The 14520-nt window shown below is 57.3% G+C and overlaps 1 protein-coding gene across 1 annotated transcript; it reads left to right on the forward strand.

Moving 5' to 3' along the window:
* The first annotated feature begins 6327 nt into the window (after positions 1–6327).
* On the forward strand, positions 6328–11476 carry LOC128850704 (ubiquitin carboxyl-terminal hydrolase 36-like). The gene is made up of 12 exons (XM_054055684.1): positions 6328–6465; positions 6701–6863; positions 7000–7221; positions 8006–8116; positions 8430–8532; positions 9139–9206; positions 9614–9684; positions 9933–10015; positions 10203–10314; positions 10591–10731; positions 10930–11030; positions 11281–11476. The coding sequence occupies exons 1-12, from the start codon at positions 6328–6330 to the stop codon at positions 11474–11476; spliced, it is 1509 nt and encodes a 502-aa protein (XP_053911659.1).
* Positions 11477–14520: the final 3044 nt, after the last annotated feature.

The following is a 14520-nucleotide window of genomic DNA, read 5'->3' on the forward strand; positions in this document are numbered from 1 at the left end:
CATTAAATGCTTTATTAATGTTTTATCCTCGGGGAACCACTTCCCTTATTCCCTGTATGATTAATGTTCTCAAATCCCTCATATTTTGCCTTCCTAGGGGTTGTTGGTGATCCCAGTGAGGATCCACAGTGGGCCATTTCTGATCTCCTGGGGGTCCCGCCTGATTCTGTCTTTCCCAAATTCTCATTCTAGCTTGTCTAATCATTCCCCGTTCCTCAGCAGTAAATAAAATCCCTAAAATGGATTGTATTTCTTCCCAGGTATAAGTATTGGGACCTAAGAATTGGTGTAATTTTTCAGCTACTCCTAGGGGATCATCTGGTAGGGTCCCCATTTCTTTCTTGAAATTCCTTACATCTGCGGTATTTAATGGGACTGCCACAAACTCGATGCCTCCCTGATTACCTCCAAGGGGTACCTCTCGTAAGGGATATAGAGAAGCTCCCTCAGATGCAGCAGTCCTACTACTTCTTGTACATAAAGCTGGAGGTTGATCTCATTCTGGTGCTGTTGGTGGTGGAGGCAGGGGTAGCGGTGACTCTGGTGGAGATACTACAGCCGCTGGAGGAGGTGGAAAGTTATCCAGTGGCTCCCATTTATCCTCTTTTTCCCTTCCTTTTTCATTCCTATCTCCCTCTTCTTCCTCAAACTTTTCATCTGTTTTTAATGTAAGTATTGAGGCTGGAAAGGGACGTGAAGTCCTAATCCATAATCCTGCATAATCACTTTCCTCCTGACTAAAAGGTTCCTTTGAATTAACATGTATATTTAAAGCCTGACAAATCCAGTCTTCAAAAGATCCAAAAATAGACCAAAAAACATGTGGTTTTAAAGGTTCCTTTGGCCACTCAATCATACAATATTGAATCAATTTTAATTTACTTTTTCCTTTTCTGGGGCCCCTTTTATTCCAATTCCTAATCATTATTCCTAATGGACTTTCTGGTGGTATATCTGGTAATTTGCTCCCTTTCTTCTGGTCCTGGGTCTTCGATTTTGTCTGACCCATCCAGGAATTTTATTGTGGCAATTCCTACAGCCCTTGGTTACCCGTAAGAGTGTCTTGCAGGGGGTTTAGGACCTATCACCCACCCACGAATCCTATAGGAATCGCTTCGGGGCAGTCAAGGGGAGAATTAAAACCTATGGCACTTCTTGGTACTCGCTGGCAAGGGTACTGCTCATCCTGGGGTGAGATGTTGTCCTATTCCAGAGCATCTTTGCTGCAGGAGTCCCCAGGACAACAGCACTGAGAACCAGGCAGGATCAAGCCACAACAGAGGGTGCAGCAGGATACCCAGGCCACCTGCAAGGCAGGGCTGTCACACAGTTGTTTTAACCCTTGGGAGCAGAGAAGACCAAGGGAAAAGGACCTGCCCCCCCAGGGCAGGGTGGACATCCAGAGAGTTGCCACTGCCCCACTCCCCATCCCGGTATGCTCTGCTTTGTAGCAAATACCCAACGCTTCACTTCCTCCTCACTCCTCCTTTCTACTTAATGAGAGAGACTTTTGCATACAAACAGGTTCATTGCTGAGTGTTCAGAATTCCAGCTTTCCTGGCATTTTTTTCTGATCCAGCTTTAATTCCTAGAGTGAAGCTGGCCAGATTTGTTCACAACTTCCAACTCTTCCACACTATTAAACCACTTTTCTTTTCAGGAAAGACTGGAGTCTTTTCAAAATATTTAATTTCATTAAAGCCATCGTGGTTCCTGAATGCTTTTTACATGCTTACAGAACACTAGAACATCTTCACTTTCTCCTAACACCCTGGAAAAACAAGGCAAACCGGAAATTCTCCAGCTGAACCTCTCCGAGGCCAAACTCACCACCCATGCAGGAGCACAAAGGACAAGTTCTGATTTGTGCTCCAGAGCTCTTTGGAGGAAATACCTTGAAAGCACCTGGTTTCCTGGACATGGTCTCTGCGGACCGCACACCGCAACACTGTGCCCAAGGCAGGACTGGCAGCTCTCAGCTCTGCCCAGGATGCTGAGCTGCAGAGAGGCCAATGGTGCTGCTGTCTTGCTGCCACTGTCCTCATCCTGCTCCCTCTGAACAGCTCCTGACTGCTGCTCCCAGCCCAGGATCTATGAGCTTACCCACAAGTGCCCTCAACCCCAACTGCTCATCTTATCAGCTCCTTATCACCACTCTGCTGCTCTCCACTGGCAGGGGTTCCCTGCAGGGGGGAGACCTGATGGGGGTGTAAATGTGGGGCAGGGATGGATGGGAGCAAATGTGGTGGGGAGGGCAGTGGCAGCTGCGGGGTTTAATGGGGACTGAGCTACCAGGGCCACCACAGGGCTTGATGGGGACTGAATCTCCTTCCTATGGGGCTTAGCGGGGATGAGACCCCCCCTCTAACACGGGACTTAACAGGGACTGCTCCACCAGGGCCACTGTGAAGCTTAATGGGGTCCCAGTCCCTGTCCTCAACGGGGCTTAACGGGGACTGGGCCGCCAGGGCCACCACGGGGCTAAACAGGACGGAGTCACCCCCACCACAGGGCTTAGTGGGGACCACCCCACACTGCGGGGCTGGTGCCACAAAGCACACAAATGGGTGACGATTATCAGACAAAATGTTTAAGGGTTAGGGTCATTGTTAGGGTTAGGGTTAGGGTTAGGCAGAGAGAATAGAGACAGGGTGAGATATGGGCAGAGAGAACGGGGACAGGTGAAATACAGGCAGAGAGATCAGGTACAGGGTGAGATATGGGCAGCAACAATCGGGACGGGTTGAGATATGGGCAGAGAGGACAGGGACAGGGTGAGGTACAGGCGGAGAGATCGCAGACAGGGTGAGATAAAGGCAGAGAGAATGGGGACAGGTTCAGAAACAGGCAAAAAGATTGGATACAGGGTGAGGGCAGCGGGAGCTGCTGCCGCCGCTACAGGACGGGCTTGAGGAGGTGGCGGGCGAAGCGGCAGCCGCTCTCCCGGCACACGGCGCCCGGGAACGGCACCCGCCCCGGAGGACACGCCGCCCCCAGCTCGCTTCTGCTTCGCCCCGCCGCGGCCATCCAGGGCCGGGGAGAAGCCGCCTCCTGCTCGGCGCGGGACGGGCGCCGCCGCTCGAACGGGCGCCACCACGGGGCATCACGGGAGCGACGGGAAGGCTTCCGGGGCGGCTTCCGGCGCCGCGGCCGCCATGTCCGGTGCGGGCAGCGGGGCTTTCGGCCGGCTCGGCAGGAGGAGGGGCCGCCCCCTGTTCCGGACCCGGGCCGGGCCGCCGGCTCCGCTCCCCGGCAGAGGCGCCGCCCGCGCTCTCCTCGCCCCGCGGCGAGCGGGACCCGCCGCGTTCGCGAACAGCGCGGGCGCCGCCTCCCGCGGAGGGAGCCGGGCAGCGGGGCCGGAGCGCGGTGCACACGGCCGGCAGGGGGCGCCCCCGGGCTCGGACTGCAGCTGCCATGGGCCCCAGCGGGAGGGCGCACCTTGAGGGGGCGCGGGGGGGGGAGGGGGGGCCGCCGCGCGGCACACCGGGAGCTGTAGTTCTGCGCCGTCGGGGCGCGCTGGGGGACTCCATTTCCCGTGGCGCCGCGCGGCGGCCGCTGCCTCAGGGCATCTCCCGGAGTCCTGGAATGGTTTGGGTCAGGAGGAACCATCCAGTTCTCACCTCTCCACGGTGGGAGGCAGCGTTAGGGACACCTGCATGGATCACGTTGCTCAAAGCCGCATCCAGCCTGGCCTTGAGCTCCTCCAGGGCTGAGGCATCCATGACTTCTCTGAGCAACCCGTGCTAGTGCCTCACCACCCTCCCGGGAAAGAATTTCCTCCTCTCTGTAATCCAAATCTCCCCTCTTTCAGCTTCAAACCGTTCCCCCTTGTCCTATCCCTGTGCTCCCTGCTAAAGAGTCCCTTCCCATCTTCCCCGTAGCCCCTTCAGGTACAGGAAGGTCACTCTACCGTTTCCTTGCAGAGAGAATGTTTACCAATGTTTTGCCTTCTATGATGTGATAAATACTTTAGACCAAAGCAGGATTCCAATCAAAGTCCACGATTTATTAAGTAAAGGCAAGCAAACAGTGCTGGGTGCGCCGGGAGTCTCTGCTCAACCACAACGCACACCCTACAATACAAGGCAACTTCTTTTATAACTCAGCTTTACTTACATATTCCTAATGGACGTGTTTCCCCTACAAGTTCTCCACCCCTGGGTTGCGCAGGCGTAGTAGTTCTTCTAGAAGCTTCTCCGGTGATCGAGAGATCTTCTATATAACAATCAAGCCCTTTACTACCCATGTGCAGTAACAGTAATTTTGTGCAACACAAACAGGTTGAACAGAAAAACACAGCAGACCCCTTTTTTTCCCAAATAGGAACCATATACGCACCATCCTGCTTTCCCCAAGTCTGCATTGAACAAGGACAAACAGAATGGCTAAAAATTACATGTCACCCTGTGGTCCCAGCATTGCTCCACACTGACACGAATCAGGTCAACACATCTCACGTGCTGTTTGCCATTTGACTTGCTGAGGTTCAATGATGGCATTCAAAATTTTCCACTCAAAATAGTTCCAGGTTTGAATTTTTTCAGGTGCAACTTGAAGGCCTATTTTCGCTAATACATCTTTGAAATGGTATTAATTGAGCAACACAACTGCTTTGGATGACATACACAGCTGGGAAAGGCATATAAACCATAGCTTATATTTGTCCGGTAAAATCAGAATTGATAACACCAGGTTACACAAAAAGACTTTGCAAAGTAACACTCGAATGACCCACTAACCAAGCACTTAAAACCATTACTGACAGGACCAAACGCTTGGAGCGATACCTTGTGAGCGTATTAATCCCTTACTGTGATTGAGGAGGCTGTGAGCATTAGTTGGGAGGAGATGTGGATGTGACCCGGGTGAAGGAGAGCAAGGGGGGTGAGTTTGGCATTGGAGAGGTTCAGCTGGTGTCTGACCGGCAGCATGGACAGCCTCTGCTCTGCTGAAGCTAGGACAGGAGCTGGAGAATTTCCAGTTTGCCTTGTTTTTCCAGGGTGTTAGGAGGAAGTGAAGATGTTCTAGTGTTCTGTGAGCATGTAAAAAGCATTCAGGGACCACGATGGCTTTAATGAAATTAAATATTTTGAAAAGACTCCAATCTTTCCGGAAAAGAAAAGTGGTTTAATAGTGTGGAAAAGTTGGAAGTTGTGAACAAATCTGGCCAGCTTCACTCTAGGAATTAAAGCTGGGTCAGAAAAAAATGTGAGGAAAGCCGGAATTCATCACTCTCCTGCTGTCCACTGGCAGGGGGGAGACCTGATGGGGCTGTAGATGTGGGGAGGGATGGACGGGAGCCAACGCAGTGGGGAGGGCAGTGGCAGCTGCGGGGTTTAATGGGGACTGAGCTACCAGGGCCACCACAGGGCTCGATGGGGACTGAACCCCCTCCTGTGGGGCTTACTGGGATGAGACCCCCCTCTAACACAGAGCTCAACAGGGACCACCGGGGTCACCGTGAAGCTTAACGGGGTCCCAGTCCCCCACCACGGGGATTAACGGGGACCACCGTGATCATAGGGCTTAATGAGAACCGGGCTGCCAGGGCCACTATGGAGATGAAGGGACGCTGGATGTCCGCACCCCCCCCCCCCCGTGCTTAACGGGTCCCGATGGGTACGAGCAGCCTCGCCTGGACCCGCCCCCCTCCGCACAACAGCCAATGGGAAGACCAGACTCGGCACCCTGGCCACGCCCCCTCGGCCTCTCAGCCAATGGGCATGCGCGGCTCCGCCCACTCGCTGCCCTGGCGACGGGGACGCGCTCAACCGTCTCTCACTCTGCCTCTCGAGGTGGAGAGTCCCGGACGCAGGAGTGCTGAGCTCCCGCTCTCGGACGGCCTTTGGAGAATTTGCGAGATATACGCGGAAGCGCTGAGGTTCAACCCTCAATCGACGGCAAAAGGAGTGCAGAGGATCCGCAGCTGCCGCCCTCGTTCCGTCCCAGAGGAGGAGCGACGAGGCGCGGGGGCTCTGCCCCCGTTCCGCCCCCGTTCCGCCCTCGAGAGGAGGAGCGAGGAGGCTCTGCCCTCTGTTCCTCCCTCTGTTCCCACCCCAGCGGAGGAGCGAGGGAGGCTCCGCCCTCGTTCCGCCCTCGTTCCCCCCTGAGCGGGGGAGCGAGGAGACAGCGCACTCTGTCCCTCCCCCTGTTCCACCCCGGGAGGAGCAGCGCGGAGGCTCTGCCCTCGTTCTCCCTTTGTTCCTCCCTCTGTCCCACCCCGGCAGGAGGAGCACGAGGGCTCTGCTCTGCAGCCGAGCCTCGTTCCGCCCCGGGAGGCGGAGGAGCGCGGAGGCTGTGCCCTCGTTGGAGCGAGGGAGGAGCGCGATGCCGCCCCCTGTGAGCCCCCGTTCCGCCCCCGTTCCACCCCGGGAGGCGGAGCGCGGGGACACGGGGCGGGTCCGGTGGCGCCGGTCTCCCGTGCGGAGCGGCGACACGTGCGCGGAGCGGCGGCGACGCGGATCGGTGAGCGTAGCGGGGCGGTCCGGGACGGCCTGGACGGCGCCGCGGCGGCAGGGGCGGGGGGGGGGCGGGGCGGGAGGCGCTCGGGGACCGCGGAGGGGACCGGATGGGGCGTCCGGGGGGCGCGGGGGAAGGCGAGAGGTCGGGTCCGTTGCCGTGGCCACAGGACGCAGCGCGCTGGAGCGGAACGCTCTGGCGCCCACCCCGCCCGCTCGACCGACCCCTCCGTTCCCCGCAGCCGCCGGGCAGCGCCATCGCCATCGAGGAGCATCTGGAGTTCGGCAAGGATGGGCGAGAGCTGCACCAGGAGCTGGCCACGCCGTTCCAGGCGCCGCGGCAGAAGAAGATGGAGGTGGAACCCACCGAGCACAGCACCTCCGAGCAGCTGAACCGTCTGCAGGGTAAGGACGAGCTGCTCAACCCCTGCAGGGAGGCTGGTGACAGCCCTGAGCCTGCCCAGCAACGTCTGTAGAGAGGGAGAGGGAAGCCCTCCCTGCAGCCCACACCTCGCCGCTCACCACCCTTCTCTCCCCACAGGCAGCGAACATGTCCCACAGATGCAAGGCGACGGGATCCCTCTGCCCAAGAAGGTGCTTTTCCCCGTGGAGCGCCTCTCCATGCAGTGGCAGCGGACCCACCAGATCGGCGCCGGGCTGAAAAACTTGGGGAACACGTGTTTCCTCAACTCCACCGTGCAGTGCCTCACCTACACGCCTCCGCTCGCTAACTACCTGCTGTCCAGGGAGCACAGCCGGACCTGTGAGTGGGGAGGAGTGGCTCTGGCGAGGGTGTGTGGGTGTCAGGACGTGCCTTGTCTGCTCCCTCCTGCCTCGTTTCTCCATCAAGAGGTCGTTCCTGTGTCCATTTGACTTTTCGCAGCGACAGCAGCGTTGCCAAGCTGTGCCTCCTTTTGTCTGGGAAGGCGTTGACTCTGCTGGGCATACCCAGGACTAAGACTGGTCCAATGGGACCTGCTGGCTTTGTGGGGGTTGAGCAGTCTCTGCCTGTGGGGACTGCGTGAAGTCACCCACAGGGCAGAAGACGGCGCACCGACAGGCGCCGCTGGTTCTGGGGAACTTTGGCAGGGGGTGTCCTGGTGCGCACTGCTCCAAGCTGTGACAAAGGGGAGCCTGCGGTGCTCCAGCAGAAGACGGCGCACCGACAGGCGCCGCTGGTTCTGGGGAACTTTGGCAGGGGGTGTCCTGGTGCGCACTGCTCCAAGCTGTGACAAAGGGGAGCCTGCGGTGCTCCAGCCCTGTCCTTAGGGCTCTGGTGGGATTGGCCCTGGGATCTGTTTTCCATCCACATGGAAGTTGTCCCGCCTGGGATGTTGCAGCAGCCGGGGCTGCGACTGGGGCTGCGTCAGCTGGGGGTGGCATGTGCTGCTCCCTGCAAAGCCAGGATGGCCCCGAACTGCACCACAGCACCAAGCTCATTGGGAAGACGGAGTGTGGCTGAGCTGTACTGGACCAGAGATCCTCTGTCCCGTGGACTGCCTCCATCTCTCCTGGCTTTGTCCCCAACGTCTTCTCTCCTGCTTCAGGCCAGCAAGGGGAGTTTTGTATGCTGTGCATTATGGAGAAGCACATACTGCAGGTTTTCAGTAGCAGCGGCAGCGCAATACAGCCCACGGCCTTCGTCAGAAACATCAAGAGTAAGGATAGCTGTGCTCCCCTTTCATAGCCATGCAGGGCAACAGTGAGCGATGCAGGAGCAGAACCTTTGAGATCAGGACAGGTCTTGGCAGACTGCTCTTCAGAGCTGACGCTTGGAGCCTGCCAGGGGCTGCGTGGGGCTTCTCCCGCGGCCAGCCTGAGTCTGACATCTGGTTTGGGTTGAGGGGGCTCAAGCCCTATATTCCCTGCCCTGAGGGAGGGAGAGAGGGAGGAAGGGAAGGAGGGAGGGAGAAAAGGAAGGCCTGCCTGTGTTGGAGCGTGTGCTGGGACTGAATCCTCCCTCTCCTACAGAGATTGCCACGCACATCCGCTTAGGCCGCCAGGAGGATGCACATGAGTTCCTGAGTTTCACCATCAATGCCATGCAGAGGGCCTGCCTGGATGGCTGCACCCAGTATGTGGGGCCCCTTGACAGCCCGTGCTGCTGTTCTCTGCTGTCCCCTCACTGTTCCCGTGTGCCTGTGGGAGGGGACTGTGGGGTGAACGTGTCCCCCCGGGTTGGCTTGGAGTGAGGTGCTGCCTCCGGGGTGCAGCTCTGCCCCACGGTGACACAGCTCTGGGCTGCTGTCTGCCTGCTCCCTTGCCCTGACTCCTCTGGCCCAGCATAGCTGAGCTCCTCTCACCAAATCCTAAGGGTGCATTGGGTTTAGGATCCTGTCCCAGGTGCCAAGCAATCCAGGTGTGATTCCTAGTTGAGCCCCGTCTCTGTGGCTGCGGGTGGGAGGGCTTCCTGGGAGGCCTGTGTCGCGGGAAGCTGCATTGCCTTTGCCTGCAGTGCCCAGCGCAGAGCTCCAGGCAGGGGTTTGTGCTGCTTCGAGCAGCCTGGTGCCACCCCTTGAGCTGTGCCACGCGGGGAGCAGAGTGACAGGGGCTGTGACTCACCGGCTGCCAGCTCTCTGCTGACCAGAACACAGCGGGGAGGTGTCCTGAGGGCACAGCAGTGGCCCGTGGGGTGGCCATTGCGGAGGGGCGGTGTGAGATACGGTGCTGCTGTCTCTAGGTTGGATCACCAGAGCCAGACCACAACGCTGGTTCACCAGATCTTTGGTGGCTTCCTGCGGTCGCGTGGTGAGTGCTGGCTGCCGGGGCCTGTAGCTGTCGGGGCTGCTGCTTCCCCGAGAGCCTTGCAGGGAAAATCTTTTGGGAAAATTACTAAGTATGTGTAAATTATCTGGAGCTGCAGCTGGTCCATCATGCAATCCCTGCGGGCCGTGATGCCTGTGGTGGAGATGGTAAAAGCTGTTGGCTGTGGGTCCACAGCTCCTTGCCACCAGCAAAGGAACCTGTGTTGCCAGCTCTCTGGCAACTCTTGCTGCCCCTACACAAAGTGGAATTGCCGGCCTTCGTCCTTGCCAGGTGGTGAATCCTGGTGCCCAAAGACGGAGAGGGGGAATCCTGCACTGCCTGCGATGTGCTGAGATGATGGTGGGTGCTGGCGTTGTGTCAGGGAGTGCTCATGGCTTTTTCTTTTGCAGTGATGTGCAAAGTGTGCAATTGGCCCTCGGACACCTATGAACCCTTCCTGGACCTGGCGGTGGAGATTGAGGTACTGTGTCAGGGTGGCGATGGGGAGGAGCTCAGCTCTCGGAGGGGCTGTTGCTGCAGCTGCACCGTTAGTGCCTCAGGGTTCCTTAACCTGCTGCTGTCAAGTCTCAGTGCAGGCGGCAGGGAAGCAGATGCTGTTGTTGCGCTGCCTCCTACTGTGTGTTGTCTCTTGGGCCAGTGTCTGGGAAGGGAGCCAGGCTGTCGCGTGGACAGGCCGCTTGTGCCCTGACCTCTCCTCTGTCCTTGCAGGAAGCTGAAAGCATCGAGCAGGCACTGAAGTTGTTTGTGAGGCCAGAGATGCTGTGCGAGGAGAACGCCTACATGTGTGACAAGTGAGTGTGTGGGCCTGTGCCAGGGGGAAGCAGGCAGGGCTTCTCTACCTGCTCCATGGCTAAACCAGGAGGTACGTGGCCATGGAAGCGTTCACTGGAGCCGCTTGGCCAGGGCTGGCAACCACCTGGCAATCACAGTTCCATCTGCCATGCAATAGCTGGAATAGCTCGAGCTCTTTCTGTGCAGGTGCAAGACCAAAGTGCAAGCCATCAAACGCTTCAGCATCCACCGAGCCTCCAGTGTTCTCATAGTCTCGCTGAAGCGCTTTTCCATCTTCAGTGGAGGCAAAATCAAGAAGGTGAGTACTTGGCACTGCAGAGCTGGGGCTGTCTCCTGGCCCAAGGCCCTGTGGCCCAGAGCAGGGTGGGAGGTGCACGGTGCGAGCTCTGCTGCAGCCCTTCTCCAGCTGTGCAGTGGTAGTTGAGCTGGTCCTGGTGTCTTGCTCACTGTGACCTCTGTCTGGGGAGAGCGAGCCCTCCTCTCTCAAGACAGGGGACTCGGAGGACAGCTGAGCTGTTGCTCCGGCAAGAAAGCGGTCTGTTGTGCGGGCTCCTGAGATGTCGTCTCTCCACAGGACGTGACATACCCTGAGGTCTTGGACATCCGACCTTACTTGTCAGAGGACAAAGGGGACCCTATGAATTACGAGCTCTACGCCGTGCTGGTGCACTCTGGGTACTCCTGCCGCTCAGGGCACTACTACTGCTACGTGAAGGTGAGCCCAGTGCGCTCTCTTGGCACCCGCTCTGGGCTGGGTGCCGGTGGGTTCTCTTTCGCCAAATCCCCTTTCCTAGCCCTGAGCCACCTGTGGGTTTTGTGGAGCCGAGCTCTGCCACTGGGCACCGTTCCTGCTGCTCTTCAGACCAGGAAGGTCCCCAAATGCAACCCAACCCCGTTCTCTCTTCTTCTGCAGGCCAGCGATGGGCAGTGGTACCAAATGAATGATGCTGTTGTCTGCCTCACCAACCTCAAGGTGGTCCTGAACCAGCAGGCCTATGTGCTTTTCTACGTGAGGTGAGAGCACCCTGTGTCTCCCAGCCCCTCTGGCCACTGCTCTCGGCATTTGGAACAGGGCTGGTAGCATGAGCCAGGGTGTGGGACGGAGCTGGCTCAGAGCAGGGAGGCAGGGAGAGGTCCAGCCCTTGTGGATCAAGCACTCTAGGTCAAGAGCAGCTCACCTCCTTGTTTCTTTTGTGCATCTCTGAGGAGAGTGTTGCAGGCGCCCCTCTCACACTTAACACATGCGCTTCTCTGCTTTCACCAGAACACCCGGCACCAGCAAGAGCTTTGAGGAACCCATTGCCAAGGCTGTGTCCATCGCGCCCAGCCAGCCAGTGATGGGCCAGGTGAGTCCCGACGCTCGCTTCCTGGGAGCTGCTGCCACTCTGCAAGGGCAGGGGTTGCAGCTTTGGAGGAAGGTGGGCACAAGGGAGGACCGTTTGCAGGAGAGACCCTGCTGAGCCAAGGGTTCCTGGGTGGGCCGTGCCCCTTGAATTCCCTCCTCACTGAACTTCTGCCTGTCTTTCTCTTTGTCTAGAAACCAGAGACGCAGCCTGCAAACAAGCTGTCTGGGCAGGAGGAGGTTGGGGTGTCTGTGCCCTGTAGAACATGCAGTACAGGGCCAAAGCTTCCCACTGCCTCCAAGCTGCTGCAGGAGCTCCGAAAGTACCTCTCTGCTGTGCCTGGGGTCAAGCCACCTGCTCCAGAAGACTCCAGGCAGGCTAAATTGAAGAGGTCCCTGTTGGCCGTCAGTGCTGTGGAGCAGAGCAGCTCCACATCACCACCAGCAGCCAAGAAGCTGGCACTCTCTGCTGAAAAGGTGAGTCTGAGTTTCTGCCCAGTCTTCAGTAGGCACCTTCTGATTCTTCTTCTGCCACCTCTCACTTCCTTCCCCAGGCTGCCTGTCCCCCTCCCCTTTCTCTGGGCTCCCCCTTTTCATTTTCTCCTCTTGGCTTACAGAATCTCTTCTTTAGACCACCAAGTTTTTATTTATGTCCATAACTACAGGGCAGCACTCCGGAGGCGGTGAGCAGAGATGACCGTTGCACACAACTTCAGCCGCAGCTTCCAGAGCAGATGCACCCCATGGACACCACCCACCCTGACTCCACTTCCCAGCCTTCTGGCAAGTTGAGGTGAGTGGTGCCAGCTGCTCCCAGGCAGCAAGGCCAGTAGCAATCTTCCGATAGTCCATGAAGCAACTGCCTGGCCTGGCAGCTGGCTCGAGGAGTGATCTTGGCAGCCGGCTCTTCTGTTCTCCTGGGCTGGCAGGGCTCGCTCTGGATCCCGGAAGCAGGGCGGTGCCTCTGACTGTTAGCACAGGGTGGGAGGGAGCTTTGCAAGCCCTCGCCATGTTCTGGTGTCCCCTGGGATGAGGAGGCACCAGCCTGGTCTAGATCTTCCTCTGGGTCTCCCTTGTAACCTTTGCCATCGGCACGTGCTGCAGCAACACTTGCTCCTTCCCTGTCCCCCGTGGGACAGCGTGTGCTCTGTGTGGGGCTGGCGTGGGGCAGGTCATCGTGTGCGCTTGCAGCTGCTGCCCTAGAGCAGGGTCTAATTCAGGTTTTGTGGCTGTGATGGCAGCAGTTGAGTGCTGTGCTCGTGCATCTCGAGATGGTGAGGAAGGGAGGGGCTCCCACTCGGGGCCTGGCTTTCAGACCGTGTCTGCATCTTTTCCTGTCTTTCAGCACATCTTCATCTGCGCTGAAACTGCCGAATGCAGAAAAGCCTCCTTTGAAAATCATCATCAAATTATCAGCCCTTGGGGACCTCAGCTCCGTGCTGAAAAAGCGCCACCATAGGGCAGACGGCAGCCCTCAATCTCAATCTGTTAATGGCGAAGATGACACCTCCAGCCCGCCCAGAAAGAAGAGTCGCACGCCCGGGAACTCGGTGTCCATCACGGGGGAGGAGGCAGGGAAGAGTGCCAGTGGTGGCCAGAAGGAGCCAGGCTGCCAGGAGTTGGGTGCAGAGCACAAGAAGCACAAGAAAAAGAAGAAGGACAAGAAGAAGAAGGACAAGAAGAAGAAGAGGGAGAGGAAGAAGAAGAAAAAGGAGAAGAAGAAGAAGAAGTACAAGAAGAGGAAGAGGGAGAGGAAGAAGAAGAAGAAAGAGAAGAAGAATAAGAAGGACAAGAAGAAGAAGAAAGAGAAGGAGAAGAGGAGGAGAAGGGCTCTGTCTTCCAGCAGGTGAGCGGCTAGAGTCTTTTCTGTTTGTACAGCAGCTTGCAGCTGCTGCCCTAGAGTAGGGTGTTATTTAGATTCTGTGGCTGAGATGGCAGCAGTTGAGTGCTGTGCTCGTGCATCTCGGGATGGTGAGGAAGGGAGGGGCTCCTACTCAGGGCCTGGCTTTCAGACCATGTCTGCATCTTTTCTTGTCTTTCAGCACATCTTCATCTGAGCTGAAACTGCCGAATCCGTAAAAGCCTCCCTTGAAAATCATCATCAAATTATCAGCCCTTGGGGACCTCAGCTCCGTGCTGAAAAAGCGCCACCATAGGGCAGACGGCAGCCCTCAATCTCAATCTGTTAATGGCGAAGATGACATCTCCAGCCTGCCCAGAAAGAAGAGTCGCACGCCCGGGAACTCGGTGTCCATCACGGGGGAGGAGGCAGGGAAGAGTGCCAGTGGTGGCCAGAAGGAGCCAGGCTGCCAGGAGTTGGGTGCAGAGCACAAGAAGCACAAGAAAAAGAAGAAGGACAAGAAGAAGAAGTGGGAGAAGAAGAAGAAGAAGAAGAAGAAGGATAAGAAGAAGGACAAGAAGAAAAAGAAAGAGAAGAAGAAGAAGAGGAGGAGAAGGGCTCTGTCTTCCGGCAGGTGAGGGGCTAGAGTCTTTTCTGTTTGTGCAGCAGCTTGCAGCTGCTGCCCTAGAGTAGGGTGTTATTTAGATTCTGTGGCTGAGATGGCAGCAGTTGAGTGCTGTGCTTGTGCATCTCGGGATGGTGAGGAAGGGAGGGGCTCCTACTCAGGGCCTGGCTTTCAGACCATGTCTGCATCTTTTCTTGTCTTTCAGCACATCTTCATCTGCGCTGAAACTGCCGAATCCGTAAAAGCCTCCCTTGAAAATCATCATCAAATTATCAGCCCTTGAGGACCTCAGCTGCATGCGGAAAAAGCGCCACCATAGGGCAGACAGCAGCCCTCCAGCTCAGTCTGTTAATGGCAAAGATGACACCTCCAGCCCGCCCAGAAAGAAGAGCTGCACGCCCGGGAACTCGGTGTCCATCACGGGGGAGGAGGCAGGCAAGAGTCCCAGTGGTGGCCAGAAGGAGCCAGGCTGCCAGGAGTTGGGTGCAGAGCTCAAGAAGAAGGAGGGGAAGAAGAAGAAAAGGAGGAGAATGGAGTCAAAAGAGTGCTTTTCGGGCAGGTGAGGGGCTAGTGTCTCTTCTGTTTATGCAGCAGCAATATGTGCCTGGCAACACCAGACTGGTGATGGAGCCAGGCTCTCCACAGCTGTCCAGAGCCCCGAGCCAGACCATGAGGCCAGCACACCACCTGGGAGCTG

Source organism: Cuculus canorus, unplaced genomic scaffold (assembly GCF_017976375.1).
Source record: "Cuculus canorus isolate bCucCan1 unplaced genomic scaffold, bCucCan1.pri scaffold_54_arrow_ctg1, whole genome shotgun sequence".
Taxonomy (NCBI): Eukaryota; Metazoa; Chordata; class Aves; order Cuculiformes; family Cuculidae; genus Cuculus; species Cuculus canorus.

Bases quoted from the DNA above. Each gene is read 5' to 3' on its own strand.
- LOC128850704 (XM_054055684.1), top strand. From the start codon at position 6,328: ATGCCGCCCCCTGTGAGCCCCCGTTCCGCCCCCGTTCCACCCCGGGAG. The intron at 7,222-8,005 runs GTGAGTGGGGAG...CTCCTGCTTCAG, and splicing joins CAGGGAGCACAGCCGGACCT to GCCAGCAAGGGGAGTTTTGT. The intron at 8,117-8,429 runs GTAAGGATAGCT...CCTCTCCTACAG, and splicing joins CTTCGTCAGAAACATCAAGA to AGATTGCCACGCACATCCGC.